The 19,684-nt window shown below is 35.6% G+C and overlaps 1 protein-coding gene across 1 annotated transcript in view; it reads right to left on the bottom strand.

Moving 5' to 3' along the window:
- Nucleotides 1-3,132: 3,132 nt before the first annotated feature.
- LOC113079469 (protein NLRC3-like) overlaps nt 3,133-19,684 on the bottom strand; it is a 57,804-nt gene continuing 41,252 nt past the window's right edge. The window contains exons 2-6 of the mRNA XM_026251733.1: nt 8,437-8,547; nt 7,746-7,838; nt 7,501-7,585; nt 7,050-7,245; nt 3,133-4,967 (exon numbers count right to left, since the gene is read on the bottom strand). Of these exons, the coding sequence (XP_026107518.1) occupies nt 3,133-4,967; nt 7,050-7,245; nt 7,501-7,585; nt 7,746-7,838; nt 8,437-8,459 (2,232 nt within the window). The 5' untranslated portion in view covers nt 8,460-8,547. The remainder of the gene's footprint in view (nt 4,968-7,049; nt 7,246-7,500; nt 7,586-7,745; nt 7,839-8,436; nt 8,548-19,684) is intronic.

Raw genomic sequence — 19,684 nt, 5'->3', positions numbered from 1 at the left:
GGGCGGAGCTAAAGAATCACGAGCGCGAATAGGCTTTGCGTTGAGAGCATGTGGAAGCTGTGACATTACCGTGAGTGAAAACCCATCATTCAAAACAAACCATGGCTTACAGTCAGATTCAGCTGTTTATTTATGATCCAGAATCAGATCCCGAGGCTGAAACTGAACGAAAGCAGCAGCAGCAACGACTCGCTCCGAGCGGGGCTCGAACCCGGGTCTCTGGCATGGGAGGGGACGCACTAACAAGGAGGCATTAATATATGAAGCAGTTTTACTCACCGCCTGCGGTTCCAACACACGATCGTGACCCTTTTTCCTTGGGATTGCATCATCCTTAAGAAATAAACGATACGCAAATCCGTCGTCAAACTGGGCCTTGTGAACAAGCATCTTCGAAATGCAGGGAACAAACAAAAACACTTGCACAACTCTGTTGATGCTCTGTAAAAATAAACTCCATCCACTGGCCCTGGCAACCAAAAACACTCTTCTTTTGTGACTTTTTGCGACGCTCTCGCTCTGATCAGTCAATCGCTCTGATCAGTGAAATGTCTGTGCTGCTCAGCCTCGCTATACGGGAGCGCGCTCTTCCGGCAGAAGTGCCTTAGGACCCATATAAGGAAATTCCGCTCCATCTAACGTCACACAGAGCCATACTCGAAAAAAACTTTCCGAAACTTGTGACAAACCGGAAGGAGTATTTTGGGAACAAAAATACTCCTTCAAACGTACAACTTAATTTTTGAAACTTTGTCCATGTTTAGCGTGGGAATCCAACTCTTTAACAGTGTAAAAAACTCAGTATGCATGAAATAGCATTTCACCCCCCCTTTAAGACAGATTTGTGAACAATATTTGAGAGAAATAGGTCTTTTGTGTACATAGAAAAAGTCTTAGATTTTTGAGTTCAACTCATGAAAAATTGGGGCGAAAACAAAAGTGTTGCATTTATAATTTTGTTCGGTGTAGGTATGCACCTACATCTGCAAATTATCGAAGAGAAAAATGGCAAAAAATCTTGCTCCTGTTTGCAGTAGTGATACTGTGCTGTAACATGGTATATCTGTATGCTGTGATCTGATAATAATAACTATGTAGGACTATAATTATTTAGATAGTCCAAAAAAATTTAAATTAATAAATCCAACAACTTATAACTGATTATGTCACTTTGAAGTGGATAAAAAAGTATTTATTGATATTTAATATTAAGGTAACAGTTTACAATAAGGTTCAATTAATGTTTAACACAAACAAACAATGAACAATACATTATAGTATTTATTAGTCTTTCTTAAATTTAGTTAATGAGAATACAGTTGTTCATTGTTAGTTCAGGTTTATTAAGAGTGCATTAAATGTTAACTAGCACAACTGTTGATTTTAATAATGAATAAGTAAATGTTGAAATTAATATGAAAGGGTTATTTCAGGCAAGAATTAAAATTATAAAATTATAAAATAACTTCACACCCTACATCAACAGTCACAGCAGTCGTGCTCACAATAGACCCGGAAGAGAAGACAATGCTGAATAAAGTCATAATTTTTTATTATTTTTGGACCAAAATGTATTTTCGATGCTTCAACAAATTCTAACTGACCCTCTTGTGTAACATGGACTTTGATGATGTTTTTATTACCTTTCTGGACATGGGCGGTATATCATATATACATATTCCAATGGAGGAGATTAAAATTTTTGGCTGAACTAACCCTTGAACTAAGATAAATAAATACTTAGATTGCAAACTAAAGTATGTAACTTTATGAACCTTACTGTAAAGTTACCAATATTAACATAAATTCTGCCCAGGTTTATTGTGTTGTTTTCAGGAAAAGTGTGGTTATTTAATTAATTTGTGTTTTCTTTTGAAATTAAGTATCATTAAAATTGAGTTAATTAAAAAAAAGTCTTAAAAATAAATGTCTATTATTTCATAAATTAATAAATAATAATTACAAAGCATTTTTGGTTTTTAGCCAAGTGCATCCAAAATTTACTCAATGCAAAAGCTAGACAGAAATACCATCAATTTTACGCGCCTATAAGACCCAGTGAAGTCGAAAGTGACCTCTTACAGGAGATGCTGAGTTATGAAAAGGAGCCACCATTGCCAGCTGACAGCAACTCGCTTTTGTGGTGGAAGATAGGTCAATCGTTATGCGCATCTCGTCAGTAAAGCCGGTTCTCTAATCAGCGGTAAATTCCATCAGGTGTGTAATTTCACATAGAGCAGCTGTTACTACACAGAGCCGTTAACAGAGAAGATGCGAAAATAAACGCTGATAATGAACATGGATTTGTGCAGCTAATTAAATAGCTGCACAAATCCATGTTCATTATCAGCGTTTATTTGCGCATCTTCTCTGTTAACAACGGCTCTGTGTAGTAACAGCTGCTCTATGTGAAATTACACACCTGATGGAATTAACCGTTGATTAGAGAACCGGCTTTACTGACGAGATTCGCATTAATGATCGGCCGATCTTGATCGGCACAGCCCTACACACAAGGCCTGTTCTCAACTTCAAGTAATTTAAAGTTTAATTTTTTTGAACAGTTGTTTGAAATGGATTTAATCATTATTTAAAATATTGGAGATTTTTGAATTGCCTAAATCATAAATGCAGCCGGGTTGAAGCCTGCAGTGATGTTTTTCGTTTATGTTATGGCAGCAGTCCCTTCTGCATATATAATTTTTCGAGAATGTTGCACTTCTGTTGCTGTTTGTTATTCTGCACGAAACTTCATGCTAATAAATAAGAAATATTGCTGAGTTGTGCGTTTCCAGTACTCTTTATGTTCGTCCATTATTTGGCGTTGAAAAAGGAGACGTCTTTTTTTGTTTTGTTTTTTTAGACATGGAAAATCGATTTTACAGCCCTACTTTCAAGAACTGAAATATCACAATATAAATATCACAATATAATCTCAGAATATCTCAATATATTGACACAAGTATCGTGATAATATCGTATCGTGAGGCCTCTGGTGATTCTCACCCCTACTTATAACTGGTGTATGGTTAATTATCACTATAAATCATGGTGTCCAAGCCTGCTATGTATCAATATAGATTCATGTAATTTTAAGATGGGAACAAAACATGACAAAATATATTAAATAACTTACAGAGCTCTTTTGCAGGTTTTGATGACTGCTAATAATCTAATGAGACACTCGTCTGATTTCTTGAATTTCTGAAGCTCAAACTCCTCCAGCTCCTCCTCTGATGTCAACAACACAAAGACCAAAGCAGACCACTGGGCAGGTGAAAGATCAGCAGATGAGAGACTTCCTTTGCTAAGGTGGGTCTGAATGTCTTTTACCAGAGTTTGGTCGTTCAGTTCATTCAGACAGTAGAACAGATTGATGGATCTCTCTGGAGACAGATTAGACTCGAATTTCTGCTTGATGTACTGAACTACTTCCTTTTTGCTCTGCTCATTTCTATTTTTCTGTGTCAACAGACCCTGTAAGAGTCTCTGATTGGACTGGAGTGACAAACCAAGGAGGAAGCGAAGAAAAAGATCCAGGTGTCCATTATCACTCTCTAGTGCCTTGTCCACTGCAGTCTTGAGCAAATCAATCATGGTTTTACTTTTGTTTTCCTGTTCTGTAGAGTCTTGATCAAACACATATTTCTTGTTGATGTCTAGAAACTGATGTGCATAAAGGGCTGCAATAAACTCTTGAATGCTCAAGTGAACGAAGCAGTACATGGTACCAAGAGTGATCCCGGTTTCCTTCTTAAAGATCTGGGTACACATGCCTGAGTACACTGATGCCTTATAGACGTCAATACCACAGGCTTCCAGATCTGTGTCATAGAAGATCACATTGTTTATTTCCAGCTGTTCAAATGCCAGTTTCCCCAGTGAAAAGATGGCATCTTTATCCCAGGAAACATCTGGTGTATGTTCTCCATCATACTTTCGTCTGCTCTGCTGGATCTGAAATCTGAGGAAGTGTGTGTACATTTGTGTCAGAGTCTTAGGAGTGTCTTCAGTATTTGACTCCTGCAGTGTTTTGGAGACATCATCAGCCTGATTGTTTTTCACAACATTATTTATTTTCTCCTCTAAAATGTTGTGGAGAACAGTGGCTGAAATCCAGCAGAAGACTGGGATGTGGCACATGATAAAGAGACTCTTTGATTGTTTAACATGATCAATGATTTCTTTGGCCTGATTCTCATCCGTGAATCTTTTTCTGAAGTACTCCTCCTTTTGTGCATCATTGAATCCTCGTATCTCTGTCAGCCGGTCGATACAGTCAGGAGGAATCTTACTGGCAGCTGCTGGTCTGCTGGTGATCCAGATGAGAGCAGAAGGAAGCAGATTTCCCTTGATGAGGTTCGTCAGGAGAACATCCAGAGAGACTGGTGATGAAACATCAGACCACGTCTCATTATCCTTAAAGTTTACAGGAAGACGACATTCATCCAATCCATCAAGAATGAACAAGACTTTGAATTGATTTCTTCTTGTAAGGTTCAGTCCTTTTGTCTCTGTGAAAAACTGAGTTATAAGGTCCATCAAACTTAGTTTTTCTTTCTCCTTTAAGTTCATCTCTCTGAATGGAAGAGGAAATATGAAGCTGATATCTTGATTTTCTTTTCCTTCGGCCCAATCCAGAACAAACTTCTGCACAGAGACTGATTTTCCGATGCCAGCAACTCCTTTTGTCAGTACAGTTCTGATCTGCTTGTCTTGTTCAGGTGCTTCAAACAAATGTTTGCACTCAACCTGTATCTCCTGTGATTCATGACGTCTGGAAGCAACTTCAATCTGTCTCACCTCATGTTCAGTATTGACCTGTTCACTACAACCCTGAGTGATATAGAGATCTGTGTAGATGTTCTTCAGAAATGTAGAGTCACCTTGCTTTGCAATTCCTTCAAACACACATTGATACTTCTTCTTTAGGCTACACTTTAGCTGATGAATGAAGAACAGTTCATCTAAACAGAAACAAAAATACAGATATTGTTTAGTCTTATTTTCTCTCTACATATCAGTGGGTTGATCCAAAATGAGCATGTGCCTGCGGTCACCCGCAGTTGCCCGCGGTTACGAGTCATCCAAAAATATTTGTAATGATATTCGGGTCGCGGTCGATCGGGTCGTTTGGAATAAAAGTGCAAATTAAACCTTTGTAATTAATATAGTACTAGACACAATTTTGAAATACATAGGCCTACATTTTATTGGCTGAATAACTGGTGCGAAGATGAAGCACGAGCTCAGTCTGCAGGTAGAGGTGGAAGCGGCACGAGAAAAGGTGAAGACGCTGTTTTTGGTAAAACATGATTTTGACGACTTCATTAAGTTTTGTTTTATAGAAAACTCTTTTTAACCCTCTGGAGTTGATTAACGCATATACACGTTATGAGTCATTTTCTGATTCTCCGTGAATACTCAACGAAGAGACATGAGAGATATTATCTATAGAAAGCCTGACATGTCTGCCTTTAAACTAAACAAGTGCTGCCGAAAACAAATATTCTGTGATAAAGTAATCCATATGAAAACAATGCGATGTCTGTTTTTCATGTCTCCCTTCATTATATCTAATGTCTATTCTTCAGGTTTTTATTTTATTTTACTGTTTGCTTCGCGATGAGAGGACTAAAACATAATTCACCCCAAAAAGATGTGATGTGGTTGAGGATTTGAGAAATGGATTTCCTCAGAAAAAAAGAATGAAGCTCTTTATTCAGCAGAGATCATAAACATGAGTAAGTCTCTTTTTAATTATTTATATACTTGTACTAGTTTTCACATAACGTGTAAACATTTTACTAGTTAGACTTTTTCCAAAGATTTTTTTCAAAATATAATTCCTGACTAAATGTATAATCAAGTGAAACATTATGAAGTTTCAGTAACAATATAGCTACAATACTATACCATTCAAAAGCTTGATGTACATAATATAAATCTAACAAATAAATGTAACCGTAACAAATGTAATAATGCTGTTCTTTCAATTTATCCCCCCTAATAAACCTGAAAAAAATGTTCTCCGCTCTTTTCAACATTATTAATAATAATAATAATAATAATAATAATAATAATAATAATAATGATAATAATAACAATAATTGTTGTTTTTTTTGTAGAAAATCAGATTGTTAAGATAAAGATTTTCGTTTTCTATAAATTGTATCTTAATTTTGATCAATGTTTTATCAATTTATTGCCCATTTTTTATAAATTAGAAGCAAATATAGCAGACAATGTAATGAGGCCGTCGGCACGATCACTTGCATGTGACCTGGAGGACGCCGAAACTCAGCGTGTGCCTCACAGATTTGAGAAATATAGGCTATATATTACAGAAAGCTTGAAATGTCTACTTTTAAACGAAAATATTAAACTAAAATAAATAGGCTACCCTCTGATTATGTAATCCATTTGAAATGTGCATTTCTCTCTGGCGTTCATGGCGAGTCTGCATCGTCAACTTCATCTTTGCAGCAACATAGAAAACACCAGTTTATTACTAAACAATTAAATGTCTCCTTGCATATTTTCGAACCAGCAGGCCATTCTGGGTTGAGCGAGACCCCACGGAATGAGCGAGCAGAGCGTAATATATGGAGAAATGCACTCTCCGCTCACAAGCTCTGATCGGAACAAACCAGAGCCTCACTATCTGCGGAACAGAAACATCAAAATAGACATAGCCAGACTAGACTAATTTAGAACAAATTATGAGCTTATTGACGTTTTTTTTTTTTATAATTCTTGACGAAATGTGAATATATTAAGGATTTTTTTTTGTGTGTTTTTTTTTTTTTTTGCCTAGTTCCTGTGTCTATGGCCCAATGACGATATGATGAGCATTTACTAAATTTAAAAAAATGTGGGTCAGGAAGCGGGTCGGGCACAATATTTTCTTTTCCTTTTTTTGCGGTCCGAGTTGCGGTCGGGTTAGTTGAAAATGTCGGTCGGGTGTGGGTTATTAACACATTGACCCGCGCATCACTGCTACATATATATATAGGCGACAATCTAAAAGATGATCACGAGTCTCTTACCTTCTAGAGTATCAGCAGCTTCATCTTGCTTCATCTCTCTCAGGAAGTAGAGCGTGAGATCAAGAGCTGCTTCTTTCATACTGCATCTGTTCTCAATAAAGTCCTTCACAAAGTATTGCAAGTTCTCTTTTTGTAATATTTTCTTAAACTTTTCCAGTTCTTTCTTTAGAAATTTGATTATTTTGCTCTCAAGATCCTACAAAGACAGACAAAAATGAATGACAGAAAAAAAATCATCTATAATTGGTCAAACTTATTTATTCAATTAAAAATATTCATCAAAAATCAAGGTGAGACAAACATTAATTTGCTGTAAATACAAATAAAAATTGGTTCTAATTCTTATTTTATGGGTTCTTAAGAAAAAAATTAGAAATAAAAGTTGTCACTCTTATTCTATTACATATGTTTATTATAACAATTAAATATTCTTGAAAATGTCTGTTATTACCTGGAAGATCTGCAGGAGACTGTCTGTAAAATTCTTCTGTTTCCTGTGAGACTGTAAATCTGGATCTAATGTTTCATACTGAAACCTGATCATAAATAGAATAAATGAAATACTGCATTTTTAGAAAAAATAAAAATAAAAATAAACGATAAATTTATGGACTACAAGTAGTTTTCTGATAATTATTCACGGACACGTGTTCTGACAGTCTATGTTTAAAGAAAAATAAGAAACCGATCAAATACCGTTTGGTTCGTGTTGTTTCTTCACTGAAGTCTGGCATGTCATCATCCTTTGACCGGTCACTCTTCACAGACACATGTGATCCTGATCTTACACTAATGACACAAAGAGAGAAGAGAAACTTTTCTACAAGAGGTTCATCTGTGTTTTATATTGACACACATTCTCTCTCGTCCTTCACAGAAACATCTGCAGAGTTTTAAAGACAGCAGTCATTCTAGAGATTTTATTTTTCATTTTCTTTTTTGACTAAAATAGAAAGCAGAAATGTGAGTGCTACACAGTTCTGACTCTATTTTAAAAGTTTATCACTTAGTTTATACAGGTTTATTACTGTATCCTTTTGACCCCGAGTCCAAGTCTGAGATGAATGTTTTACAGAGATAAGCTTTTATTTTGCAACTCTCTAACCTTTCAGATACAAACTCAGAGTTATAATTTTTCTTCTTTACTGTAACAACTTTAAGTCCTGAAGTGTCAACATAAAATACAGTAATAGGTGTGGTTTATTGTATTTAATGTACAGTGTATTTAGGTGTGTGTATCTGATGTTGTACACAGGAAGCTGGCAGAGAATGCACTGCAGCTTCATAAAGCGTGCTGTACACAAGATAACCTTTGGGTCGTACATAGCAAACCTCTGAAACTGCAGCAGTGTTTAAAATGATTGTCTGAAAACAGACTCAGTCTTACCTCTGTTTGTGTGAGAGACTCATCTTTCCTCTCTTCTCTGACAGACTGCAGATGAACAGCTCAACACTGAGATCTTTGTGTCTCTGAAGACGATCAGATGCTCATCATGACCTGGACATGACAATCAGATCAAGATCATGAGAGTTCAGAGGAACAAATGAAAATAACTAGTGTTGAATCTCTGAGTTACCAAGCAATCAATATACACATAAAATATGCTACAAATATACTGCCATGTAATAATCTCTTCAGATCACTCACAACACACTTGTTTATTTACATACACATTACCTTCGGAGCATTAAGAAAAAAAAAAAAAAAAAAAAAAAAAAAAAAAGGTTAATTTTGCTCGTGTTTATCGTCTCTCTATCCGGAAGAACAGGTTTGATTTGAATACTTTCGGTTTCGCGACTTAAACTGGAAGAAGGAGAAATAAAATAACACGTTTAGAATTATTCTGACTGCTACATTTGTAAAGACTTGTTAAATTTTTTACACGTTTTAACACGTCTTTAATCGGTTTGTTTTATTAATATCTCTCTGTTTCTCGGTCGTTTGTTATTCGTCGACAGACAGGTATAAGTTATAACTGAACAAATCCCGCTTCATCCAGCTCTGAAACGCGTTCATCATTCTCCTAAATAAGTGTAATGGTGAAAGTATTCAGACTTACTTGCAGTAGTTCAGACGATCTTGTGCTGCAGGAACAGAATCCAGAAGTCTTTCAAACACTTCCGGTTTGTGATCGCTGTTAAACACCTGTGCGATCTTCACGATTGATGTTTGTCACCTGACACGACTTCATCTTGGAGAAAATCAAAGTCCAGTTAACAACAGATCTCGTGCATCAGCGCCACCAACTGGACAGGAATGTGAAGCACAAACACACCTGCTTTCTCCTTCTTCTTCCTTCTAACAGCAGATCCCAAACTAAAACAGTGCACTAGCGCCACCTGCTGTTTCTTCACATTCTCCCTCTCAATCTGCTCCATTCACCTCCTTCTGAGACATTTGACTACTCTGAAGGGTTAATGAATAATGATCATATCAAACCATATCAAATAATCCAGGACAAACATATCAGTCTGAAAGGTAATGATTATATGCTATATAACAGAATCATATACAGTCCTGTTTTTATTTGAAGAAACATAATTACATTTCTTTCATTACAGCAATAGACTATGAATTCATATTGAATGATTTCATTCAGTTATTCTGTAGGTTATGATGAATAATTAAGATATATTAAATGTATGATTCATTTAATTAGTTCAGAACTCAATTAATTATAATGAACTTTCAGTTTCTACATATAAATAGAAAACGGCCAGTTATTTTCATCTTATTTTCTGAATTTATCATCTCTGTTCAGTTTTACAGCTCGCTGTGATGTAGATATATGTGCTTTTCACAATCTGTCATTTAAGATTTAAATAGTTTTGAATCTAATGTCTATTAAAAGAGAAAAACTGAGACTGTAACTCATAAACTTATAAATTTGAAAAAGACAAAACAGCACTTTACCTCTTATTTACAGCTGAAATTAACATTTATATCATTTTACAATCAAACATTTAGTTATAATTTATGTATTTAAAACCCTACATTTAAGGGAATATTAGACAGACTAATGAATTTAGTCTTCTTCATTATAGTCTTCTGTACTCATATTCAACATTTATAACACTGTTTTTATGTAATTTATTCTCTATTATTTTGAGCTCATCTTTATATTCCTGTCTTTATCACTGTCCTCAAAATCCTGCATCAGAATCAGAAAAACACACTAGAGAAGTGGATAAGATAAGTGCTATAAATAATCATTTTCAGAAGAATCCACAACAAATAATAATAATAATTTGTATGATTATTTTCCAGACAATGCTATAAATGAAGATCATAGTAGTGAGACTGAAGAAGAAACAATGACAAGCAACGATACAATGATAACACGACCAACATCAGCAGATCTGACCTCAGCACCTTGCAGAAAATAGAGAGATTGGGTTAAATAATAAAAAAAATGAAGATGTGGGATTTTAATTAATTAAAGGAAATGTATATAAATATTGTTTTAAGCAATGACAGTACAATTGAAATGAAGAAACAGAAAACTAAAAAATGAGAAGTAGAAATTATTAAATAATTAAAAGTGTTTGTTGAAATACTGAGATGTTTACATGCTTTTCATTGAAGATACAGTAATAAATGGTTCAGAATGTAAAAGAGTATGTGATGTTTATCTGATAGACAGAGACGTTTCTGGATCTGATGAAGAGAAACCCCAGGAACACAGAAGAAAGATCTTGTTTGAGACTCGAATCTCAATCATTAGACTGTAAAAAGTGTGAGAGATGAGAGAGATCTACCTTTATCTGTTCTCACACGGACAGATATTCAATGAGTATGGCAGAAATTTAGGCAGCACCTCACCATTGTGAAGCAGAGAATAACAGTTTGACCCAAACATGATTGTCCCGTGACATGACAGCATTGGCTAGAGTAATTAACTCATTTACAACCTTCCTCACAAATGGCAAAATCCCTACAAATTTCCCTACACCTAAAGAGTTGTTGTGTAAGCGTTTTGTTATCACTCTTTGTCAGTTTAATATATTGTCAGTTTCATTCATTTTCCATTAAATGCAGTATGAAAGGGTTTCAGGACTTTATCCTGTTGAAAGATTACAGTACACAGCATGAATTATCACACCCCTCTGAAACTCAATTTAGAAATGAATCTTTATATCTAGGACATGTGTTATATGTTCAGATGTGGTCAGGTTTACTCATTTATACTACTTACTTTAAAATGTTTCTAATGTTTACAAAAAGTTAGATGATTCAAATTACTTAATGATTGTTTAATATCTAATGTTAATCAGTTTAAGCACATTTTGTCCCTCTATTCTGCAGCAAATTCTGAAAAGGCATCTTTCGGAGGACGTACTCCATTCGAGGACCACTTTCTCTTGTGCACATCGACACGAATCACAGATCGATAAGGTATTTTAACATATTTACATAACATATATACATTTAAAATAAGAAAAGCATTTTGACTGCCTTTTCACTTTTGGCTTGTATTTTATAATTGAAAACAAAAAAACTAAATCAATTTAGGTTAAAAAAGCAAAACACAAACACATGTTCTTTAAACATATGTAAAGTTGGAGGAGATGGATCTAGATCAGGGGTAGAGACAGGGAGGACATCTCGTCTTTGTTATTCTGTCATCACACTGCTGTTCATGTAATAAGTGGATTCCTAACTATTTAACCGCTATACCTTCAGGACATCGAAGAGCCAGATCGAGACTGGGACGTAGCAGCTACTTACGATGTCTGTGAAGATATTGAAGCTGTTGTTCCAGAATCTGAATGTGCTTTGAGTGCAGATGAATTGAGGACTCTTGAACATCTGCTGAATTCAACTGCTCCTAATATCTCTGTCAAAGAACTGAACTTGCTTTGTCGGGAGTTGTTTCATCAAATATGAATAATAAAACATTAACATTAACATTATTAACGGCATAACAGAGGGTCCACAGTATAGAGATTAAACTACAGTAAGAATCGATCTCATGAAGGACCAAAGTCTCTGCGATTGCTCTCCGCCGGCTCATAATGCTGAGCAACTCTGTGTTTGTCTCTAGCTGCTGTGTAGGTTACAGTACAGGAACATGCATTTACTAGAGACAAGCAGAAACTATGCTGACCACATCGAAGCTGACAGTCAGGATCACTCTGGCACAGATCTGCCTCTCATGATGCTCAGCTCTGAACGATTTAAAAATGACATGCAAAAAAATTAATAAATAAAAAAAATAAATAAAAATTGTGTGCATGATTTACTTATTCATTCCCTCATTGTACTAAAATGTGAAGACAGTTACTATTTTGTTCCCTCAATTTGCTAATTCATTATCTCAATTTCTAAATTGTGTGCACAATTTGTGTTTTGTGTTTGTACAGTAAACAGGTGTGTGTGTGTGTGTGTGTGTGTGTGTGTGTGTGTGTGTGTGTGTGTGTGTGTGTGTGTGCAGGGCCCTGGACTAATAATGAGGTCCAAGTTCAATAATACGCTAAAAGTTCAAATTGATTTTGTTTCTCTATTTAACAATATTAACTTACAATAGTGAAAGATGTGGATGTTGTGCTTCCATCAATAATCACATCTCTGCATTCCCCCAAACTGATTTGCAGAAATTAAAGTCCCACTCGGTGTGAGCTGAAGTGATTGTGACTAGACGGCAGAGAAATCGACTTGGTCTTAAAGGGGTGATATGATGCGATTTCAACTTTTCTTTTTCTCTGGAGTGTTACAAGGTGTTCGTGAATAGATAAGATCCCTAAAGCTGCAAAGACTGTAAGCGTGAAACACAAGTTTGTTCATAAAGCCCTTAAATGGAGATGGTTTGGGTGTGTTTTATGCAAATAGCTTTGTGGACGTTTATTTAGAAGACTCAGAATCCAGTAACATTAGAAGGAGGTCAGGGTCTGTCCAAATACCTACACTTGCAGACTTGAGAGTGTGTGCACATGACTGGAAGTGATAACTTTCTGCTCATGAGATGTTTGTTTTCTCAGGCAGGTTTGTGAGCGGACGCCGTCGCCTCGGGAGGGTCGTGCTGGACCCATGTTGCTGGCTGAATTCTGTCACGGGACGATAGAGACCACCGAAGAAAGAACAGGGTCTGGGCCCAAATGCAGGTTAGAAAACTCTTTTAAATGAGGGATTACATTTGTAGCATGGATACACATTTTTAAGATGTGTTTTTGTTTTAAAACTGATTTTAAGCCATTGAAACACAAACACCAGAGCTGTATGTGCGTCTCTTTTTCTGTGTGAGAGGAGTGTGCGTTGTTTGTTTGCTAATTTATTGGCTTTGAATGATTTCATAAACACACACATACGTGAATGTGATTGTCTTGACTGTCGTGTATGTTACATGCAGTTTGAAGCTGAATGGAGGATGACAGATAGACGCAGTGGAGAGAAGAGTTTACATCAACTTAAATATTCATCTGTATCTCACATTAAACCATGGACCGTCTTTTAAATGTGTTAGGTGTGTAAAAATACTTCAACTGACAATAAAGATCATTCTGAAGTTATACTGCACTGAGCACTATTGACATTTTTATGCTCTCTGAATAAATGTTTTTAAATGTTTTTTTATTGCTTTTTGATTTGGTTCATGAAAATATTTTTATGAAAACTGTCAGCACAAATGACACAAATGTTATTGTGACTCACCAGAGACAGTAAGATTGAATCTGTATGTGGTCAATCTTCTCCCTCTGATGGTCACTTGATAAAGTCCAGAGTCTGTGTTTCTGGTGTTTGTGATGATCAGAGATCCAGTCTGATGATCCAGCTTCAGTCTGTCTCTGAATCTCACATCAAGAACATCACATGTGGAGAATCTTCCAGTGTCTTTATCAATTTCAGCTATACGAGTCTCTGAGTGTCCACATGTCCAGAATACCTCATCATTTGTCTGTAGTTCAGTGTTAGTCTGTAGAGAGACTGAATCTCCCTCCATCACAGACACTGACTTCACTTCATCTGAATCAGAAACACACCTGAAGAACAAACACAAACAGAGTTTGTCACAGATTAAGGTGAAGGTTTACTGAAGTAAACAGTGTCAAATGTAAATCTTGGACCAATTATATCCAAACAACAAAACGAAAAAAACATTTGTGGTGATTTTGAATAAAACCCATTTGCCGACACAGGAACTGAAGTTGATTTGAGCTGAATTCATTCACAGAAAACTCTTCAGATGAGAATCACGTCACGACTGAAACTAAAGCTGCTGCTGTTTGAGCTTCACTGTTTTTATAGAAAGGATATTTTATTTATTTTACACTGACCACATTCATCTAATAATATACATGCTGATGTCGAAGCTGTTTGTCAAGACAACAGATCAAACCACATTAGATATAAATATATCCCAACACAAAAGGTTCTTTGATCATGATAGATTTAGTGAATTACATGCATTTATCAGTGTTATACGACCTGATTCAGCGTGTGATGGACACACACACAAAGATGGACACACTCTAGACTTAATCATCAGTACGGGTCTAAACATTTCATCCATTGTTATTAAAGACATAGCACTATCTGATCACTTCTGTATTTTCTTTGATATATTGATCTCTGCTAGCACTGAATCTAGATCTGTCTCTGTCAGAAGGAGATGCATAAACGAGAACACAAGTGAACTATTTATGGAGGCTATATCTTTAACACCAAGCATTTCTGCAGACTCTGTTGATATTCTCCTTGATTCCTTCAACTCAAAAGTTAAGAACGTTATTGATGATATTGCTCCAATAATATTCAGAAAGAAAACAAACAGACAGAAATCAGTTTGGAGAAGATCAACAGCAGTTCAGACGATGAAAAGACAATGCAGAAAAGAAGAAACTTGAAATTCACGATAATCGAGTAGCAGTTATTGTGGACAGCTTTGAAATTAAAAGAGCATCAAATCTCAAAGCTAGAGCACAGACATTTCCCCTCTACAAACACCAGCACATCCTAAAGTATCTCATTGGCATTACACCACGAGGATCTCTCTCGTTCATGTGAGGAGGTCATGTCAGTGACAAACATGTGGCTGAGAATAATGGCCTTCTTAATAAACTATTACCTGGAGACTTGGTGTTGGCAGATGGTGGATGTGACAGAGACAGTGTTGGACTCGTGTGTGCAGAAGTGAAAATACCTGCATTCACCAGAGGACACAGCTGGATGCAGAAGATGTGGAGGAAACACGGCAGATAGATCACCTCAGGGTTCGTGTGAAGAGGGTGATATACACGTGTATGTATGTGCATTTATATACATATACAGAAATGAACCTTAAATAAACTACTTTTATTCTGGATGCTAGTAATGGTTTTCACAGCCTTAGATTAAATGTTGTCTATGCATGAACAACATTATCATTGTTATGCATATTGCATTCCACCTGTTACAACAATAAATGGCAAAATTGATCAATTCTGTATCTCATTATTTGTGCATCACATTGAGGTAAATGTGTACAGTTTACAGTAAGGTATATAAAACCAGTAAAGGGGCAGTGTAACACATAAAAGGTAATCAGATAAACAACTATCAAGACTACAGGTAAGACAATAAGTAAAAAATTAAATAGAAAAACACTTATTTAATTTATACATAGTGCACTTGTAGTGCTAATACAACAGGAGTAACTTGTAACAACAGTGTAACCTTCAAGTATCAAGAACATAGATAATGCAATAAGTTAAGAAAAAAACGGTAAATGGAAAGACAATAATTAAAACTAATTAATTCAAGACCTTTGAGTGAACAACCATTATCTGCTCATTGACACAGAAAATCTGAAGATCCTGCACTCATCCATATTTGTGAATTGCAGGTGCGCCTCGAGAGATTTCACATGTTTTAATTGTTCAGATGTGTAACATTAGGCACTGACGCTACAAACAAGGAAAGAAAATACATCGATGAAGATTACGAGCGTTAGCTCATTAAGATCATCAGACCACCCTTCACTGTAAAACCTGACAAGTGACTTAACTCAAACCGTTTGAGTCAACAGATATCATTAAAAACCTGACAAATTAGAAACTGCATCTCAGTATGACACAGCAGTTGCTCTGCATCTGACCACAAAGCACTCCAGTGGGTGGAGAAAACTAAAACACCTCCACCCTGGTCAAAAAGACACAGCAGCACCTTTACTTCTTACGGAGCCTTAAACTGCTCAATGGATCACTGACACCCAGTTAACTTCCATCAAGAACATTTATCAGAAGCGCTGTCTGGGCAGGGCAAGAAACATGATCAAGGATGCCTCTCATCTTCACTATGAACTCTTCATCCTCCTTCCATCCGGCAGGAGTTACAGGAGCCTACGCTCTCGCACTAGTAGACTCAGGAAGAGCTTCTTCCCCGAGACTGTGACACTTCTGAACTCCACAACACCAATCTAACCTGCACCTGCTCTTTTACTGCACTCCTCACAGTACTTCTGTACAGAGCACAGTAAACTATTTCTATAAAAATATCATTGCATTACTGTTATTTTGCATAGAATACATTGTTTAACAATACGTTTGCACACTCAATCCAACTGTATTTATTACCACAGCTCTCACGTTCCTGCTGTTCATAATGTGTATATAATCCTACACAATATATATAATATATATAATATAATCTCACAGTTACTTTGACAATGCAGTCTCTTCATTACCATAATAAAATACATAAACACTGCGCAGTTTAAATATATAGTAAAATCTGTGCCATTAAGTGTTATCACTGTACCAATGTTGGTTTCAGTTTCGTTTTGTTTTAAATGAATTTGTTTTGGCTTGTCGTCTGTATTGCTATAGCTTCTTATATTCTTAATTCTTGTTCTTTTCTAAATACTGTTAATTAAAATTATCTGTTGTGGAGTGAGGGGAACTAAATGATTATTATTATATAACTAAATGATCTGAAATCATATAAATTATATGTATATTAATTATATAACAAATTAAATAACTCTAATAACAGATTTAGGTTAAATAAAGATGTCAGTCTTTATTTTTTTCTTTTTAGGAAACAAATCAAAAAAAAAAAAAATATTCTGTTTCTGTTTCTAATATTCTGTATGTTGCTCAAAAGCAAAATATATATTTTGTCAAGTTTTTTTTTTTTTACCTATTCTTTTAAAAATAACACATTTAATAAAAAAAAAAAAACGAGTTCACATATCGCACCTAAACACGCGTGGAAAAAGTAATTAGAACTAGCTACTAAATAAGTTAAAAATGCCTATCCATATACTGCTACACAGCAAAAAGTCCAGTGTTAAATTAACTCTCACAGAGTTGATTTCAACACTTTTTCAGAGTTTATATAGCTCCACACTCTCCGGAGTTAAAATAACACTTTCAAAATAGTTAAATATTTAACACAATCCCTGAGTTACCAATTTGTCTCCAAAAAAGTGTTAAAATAACATTAAAAGGGATACAGAAAAACAACACTGTTCAGAGTTGCATGTTTTAGGTGGTTAAATCTGTACAGTCTCCAAAGATATACAAAATAGTGTTAAATAAACAACAGCACACAAAATATTTGCCAATGACTTGTTTATTTGTAATTCTCACCTCTTAAATATGAAATCAACTGTTGACTGTCTGGGTGCTCTTTTTGACAAATAAATTAGCATTCTGTCAACATCATACTACTCTCAAATCTCCAACCCTGGGAGACTCCTTCATTTTACCTTCATCAATGTTATACACTGTTGTCTGCAGGAATGTGTAAAAAAGTTCAGAAGTGCACCATCATAGGACAAATTTAACTCAAAATGTGCCTTGAAAAGTTCATCAAATGCTCCAAGGGAACGGTTTGCCTGGCATGGGATGAGATGCTTATCCAAGATGATGTAGTAGCACTCAGTCTTGCTTTTCTGGCGTCCAACAGCAAGGAGGTAGGGATGCTGATGCTGGATGTTGTTGAGGGGCTCCTCCAAACTGCAGCATGACTAAACTTAAAAATGAACATTGAATATTAGACACAAACATAATGTCCAGTTAGAAAAAATAACTGTATAAAAGTGACTGTTCAAAGAAACTCAACGGCTGGTGCAATATGAGAATGCATATGAATGATTTTAAATCTCCATGTTAGAGCAAACCAAAACACAATATTAAAATGTCAATACCTTATGAAAGATTACAAGTCTTTCAGCAGCATCACATGGACTGTTTTTGGAGACTTCAATCCTCCTGGTGATGGTGGAAGGAGATGTATCAGTTAAAGAAGGGATGCCATTTCCCGGTCGTAAACTAGAGACGAAATTCACACGAAGAAAAAACTAAACAAAAAAACAACAACACATGAATTAATTATTCTAAACCTTCTAATTAAATATTTTAAGTTGAAGAATAGAAAGCATTTTAAACATTCACCTGGTTAATGTAGTCTTTTTAAAGATTTTATGTAGTGCAAGTTATTTATTTGTTAATATGGAAAACATCCAATCTCATAGGTTCTGAAGTTCCTAAATTTTAATTTTTTTTTTTTTCATCAAAACAAAATATATTGTAACTGTAACTGCAAATATAGCAGATGTGTAAAAACAAGCAAATCAAATACAACTTACTTGTCTCATGAAGGTCACTTCCTTCAGGACATTCTGCTGAGAGCAACAACTGACTCATCTCTGCTGTTGAAGTAAGATGCTTGGTGTCTTTAATGACATTTGGCCTGAAGAATGTGTCCCTCTTCTGAAGCAGCCTGGAGGATGTCTCAGTGTCAAACAGGAGAGTGAAGTCTTGACCAACCTTTAAGAAGATATTAAACTATAAACAATGTTCTCAAATTGAATTCTTGTGAAAACATGTTATTCCTTTTGTATCTATGAATCCTGGGAATGTGGAGAGGATATCAACACTAGAGCCTGGATCTTTAATAAGCTCTTGGCGATGCTGAAAGGTCTCTCTCATCTTTTGGAATATTAGGGAATTCTCTGTGGTTTGGCTGAGCAAAGAAATGGCCTCTCTGCAAGCACTCCCATCAAGTTGCCCTTCAAAATTAGTAGCTTTTTGGCATTTTGGGCCTCCTGGAGAAACATCATGAGGGCTGTCTAGTGGCAAAGATCCTCGTCTCATCTTCCTGTGGACTGTTTTCATATGCCAAGCAATGTATCCTATGTTGCTTGCAGCATCATAAAAGTGTTCCTTAAAAGAATCACATTTCTATGTCAGATATTGATATCATAACATTGCAATTATAACATGAAAGGGTCATGCAGACGATGACTTACGTAGTCTTTCTTGGAATATGGATCTTTGAGGGAACAGTATCACTATGCAAACAGCATACTGTTCTCCGATAGCTTAAGTAGGGAGTTGCCTAAGAGAAGATATCAAATTGGTCTTAATTTATACAATGGTCGTGCAGCTAATTTTTTTATAAAAAGTTAATAATAATAAATTAAAATAAAAAATGACCTTGGTGATTCATTAATTAACACAGACTCAAAGGGGTTACATTTTTTTTTTATATATTTTGGATAATTTTCATTTCTGGGTGAACAGAACCTTTAGGACACAAAAGGACATAAAAAGCTTTGTTCTAACCTGTTTTGCAGACAGTGCAGATGTGTCCTCTTTTCTTTGTCTCTTGTTAGGGACCTCATGAAAGATTACAGTCGATGCACTTGAACTGT

Source organism: Carassius auratus, unplaced genomic scaffold (genome assembly GCF_003368295.1).
Source record: "Carassius auratus strain Wakin unplaced genomic scaffold, ASM336829v1 scaf_tig00028197, whole genome shotgun sequence".
Lineage (NCBI taxonomy): Eukaryota > Metazoa > Chordata > Actinopteri > Cypriniformes > Cyprinidae > Carassius > Carassius auratus.
This window is presented reverse-complemented; position numbering and strand designations above follow the sequence as displayed.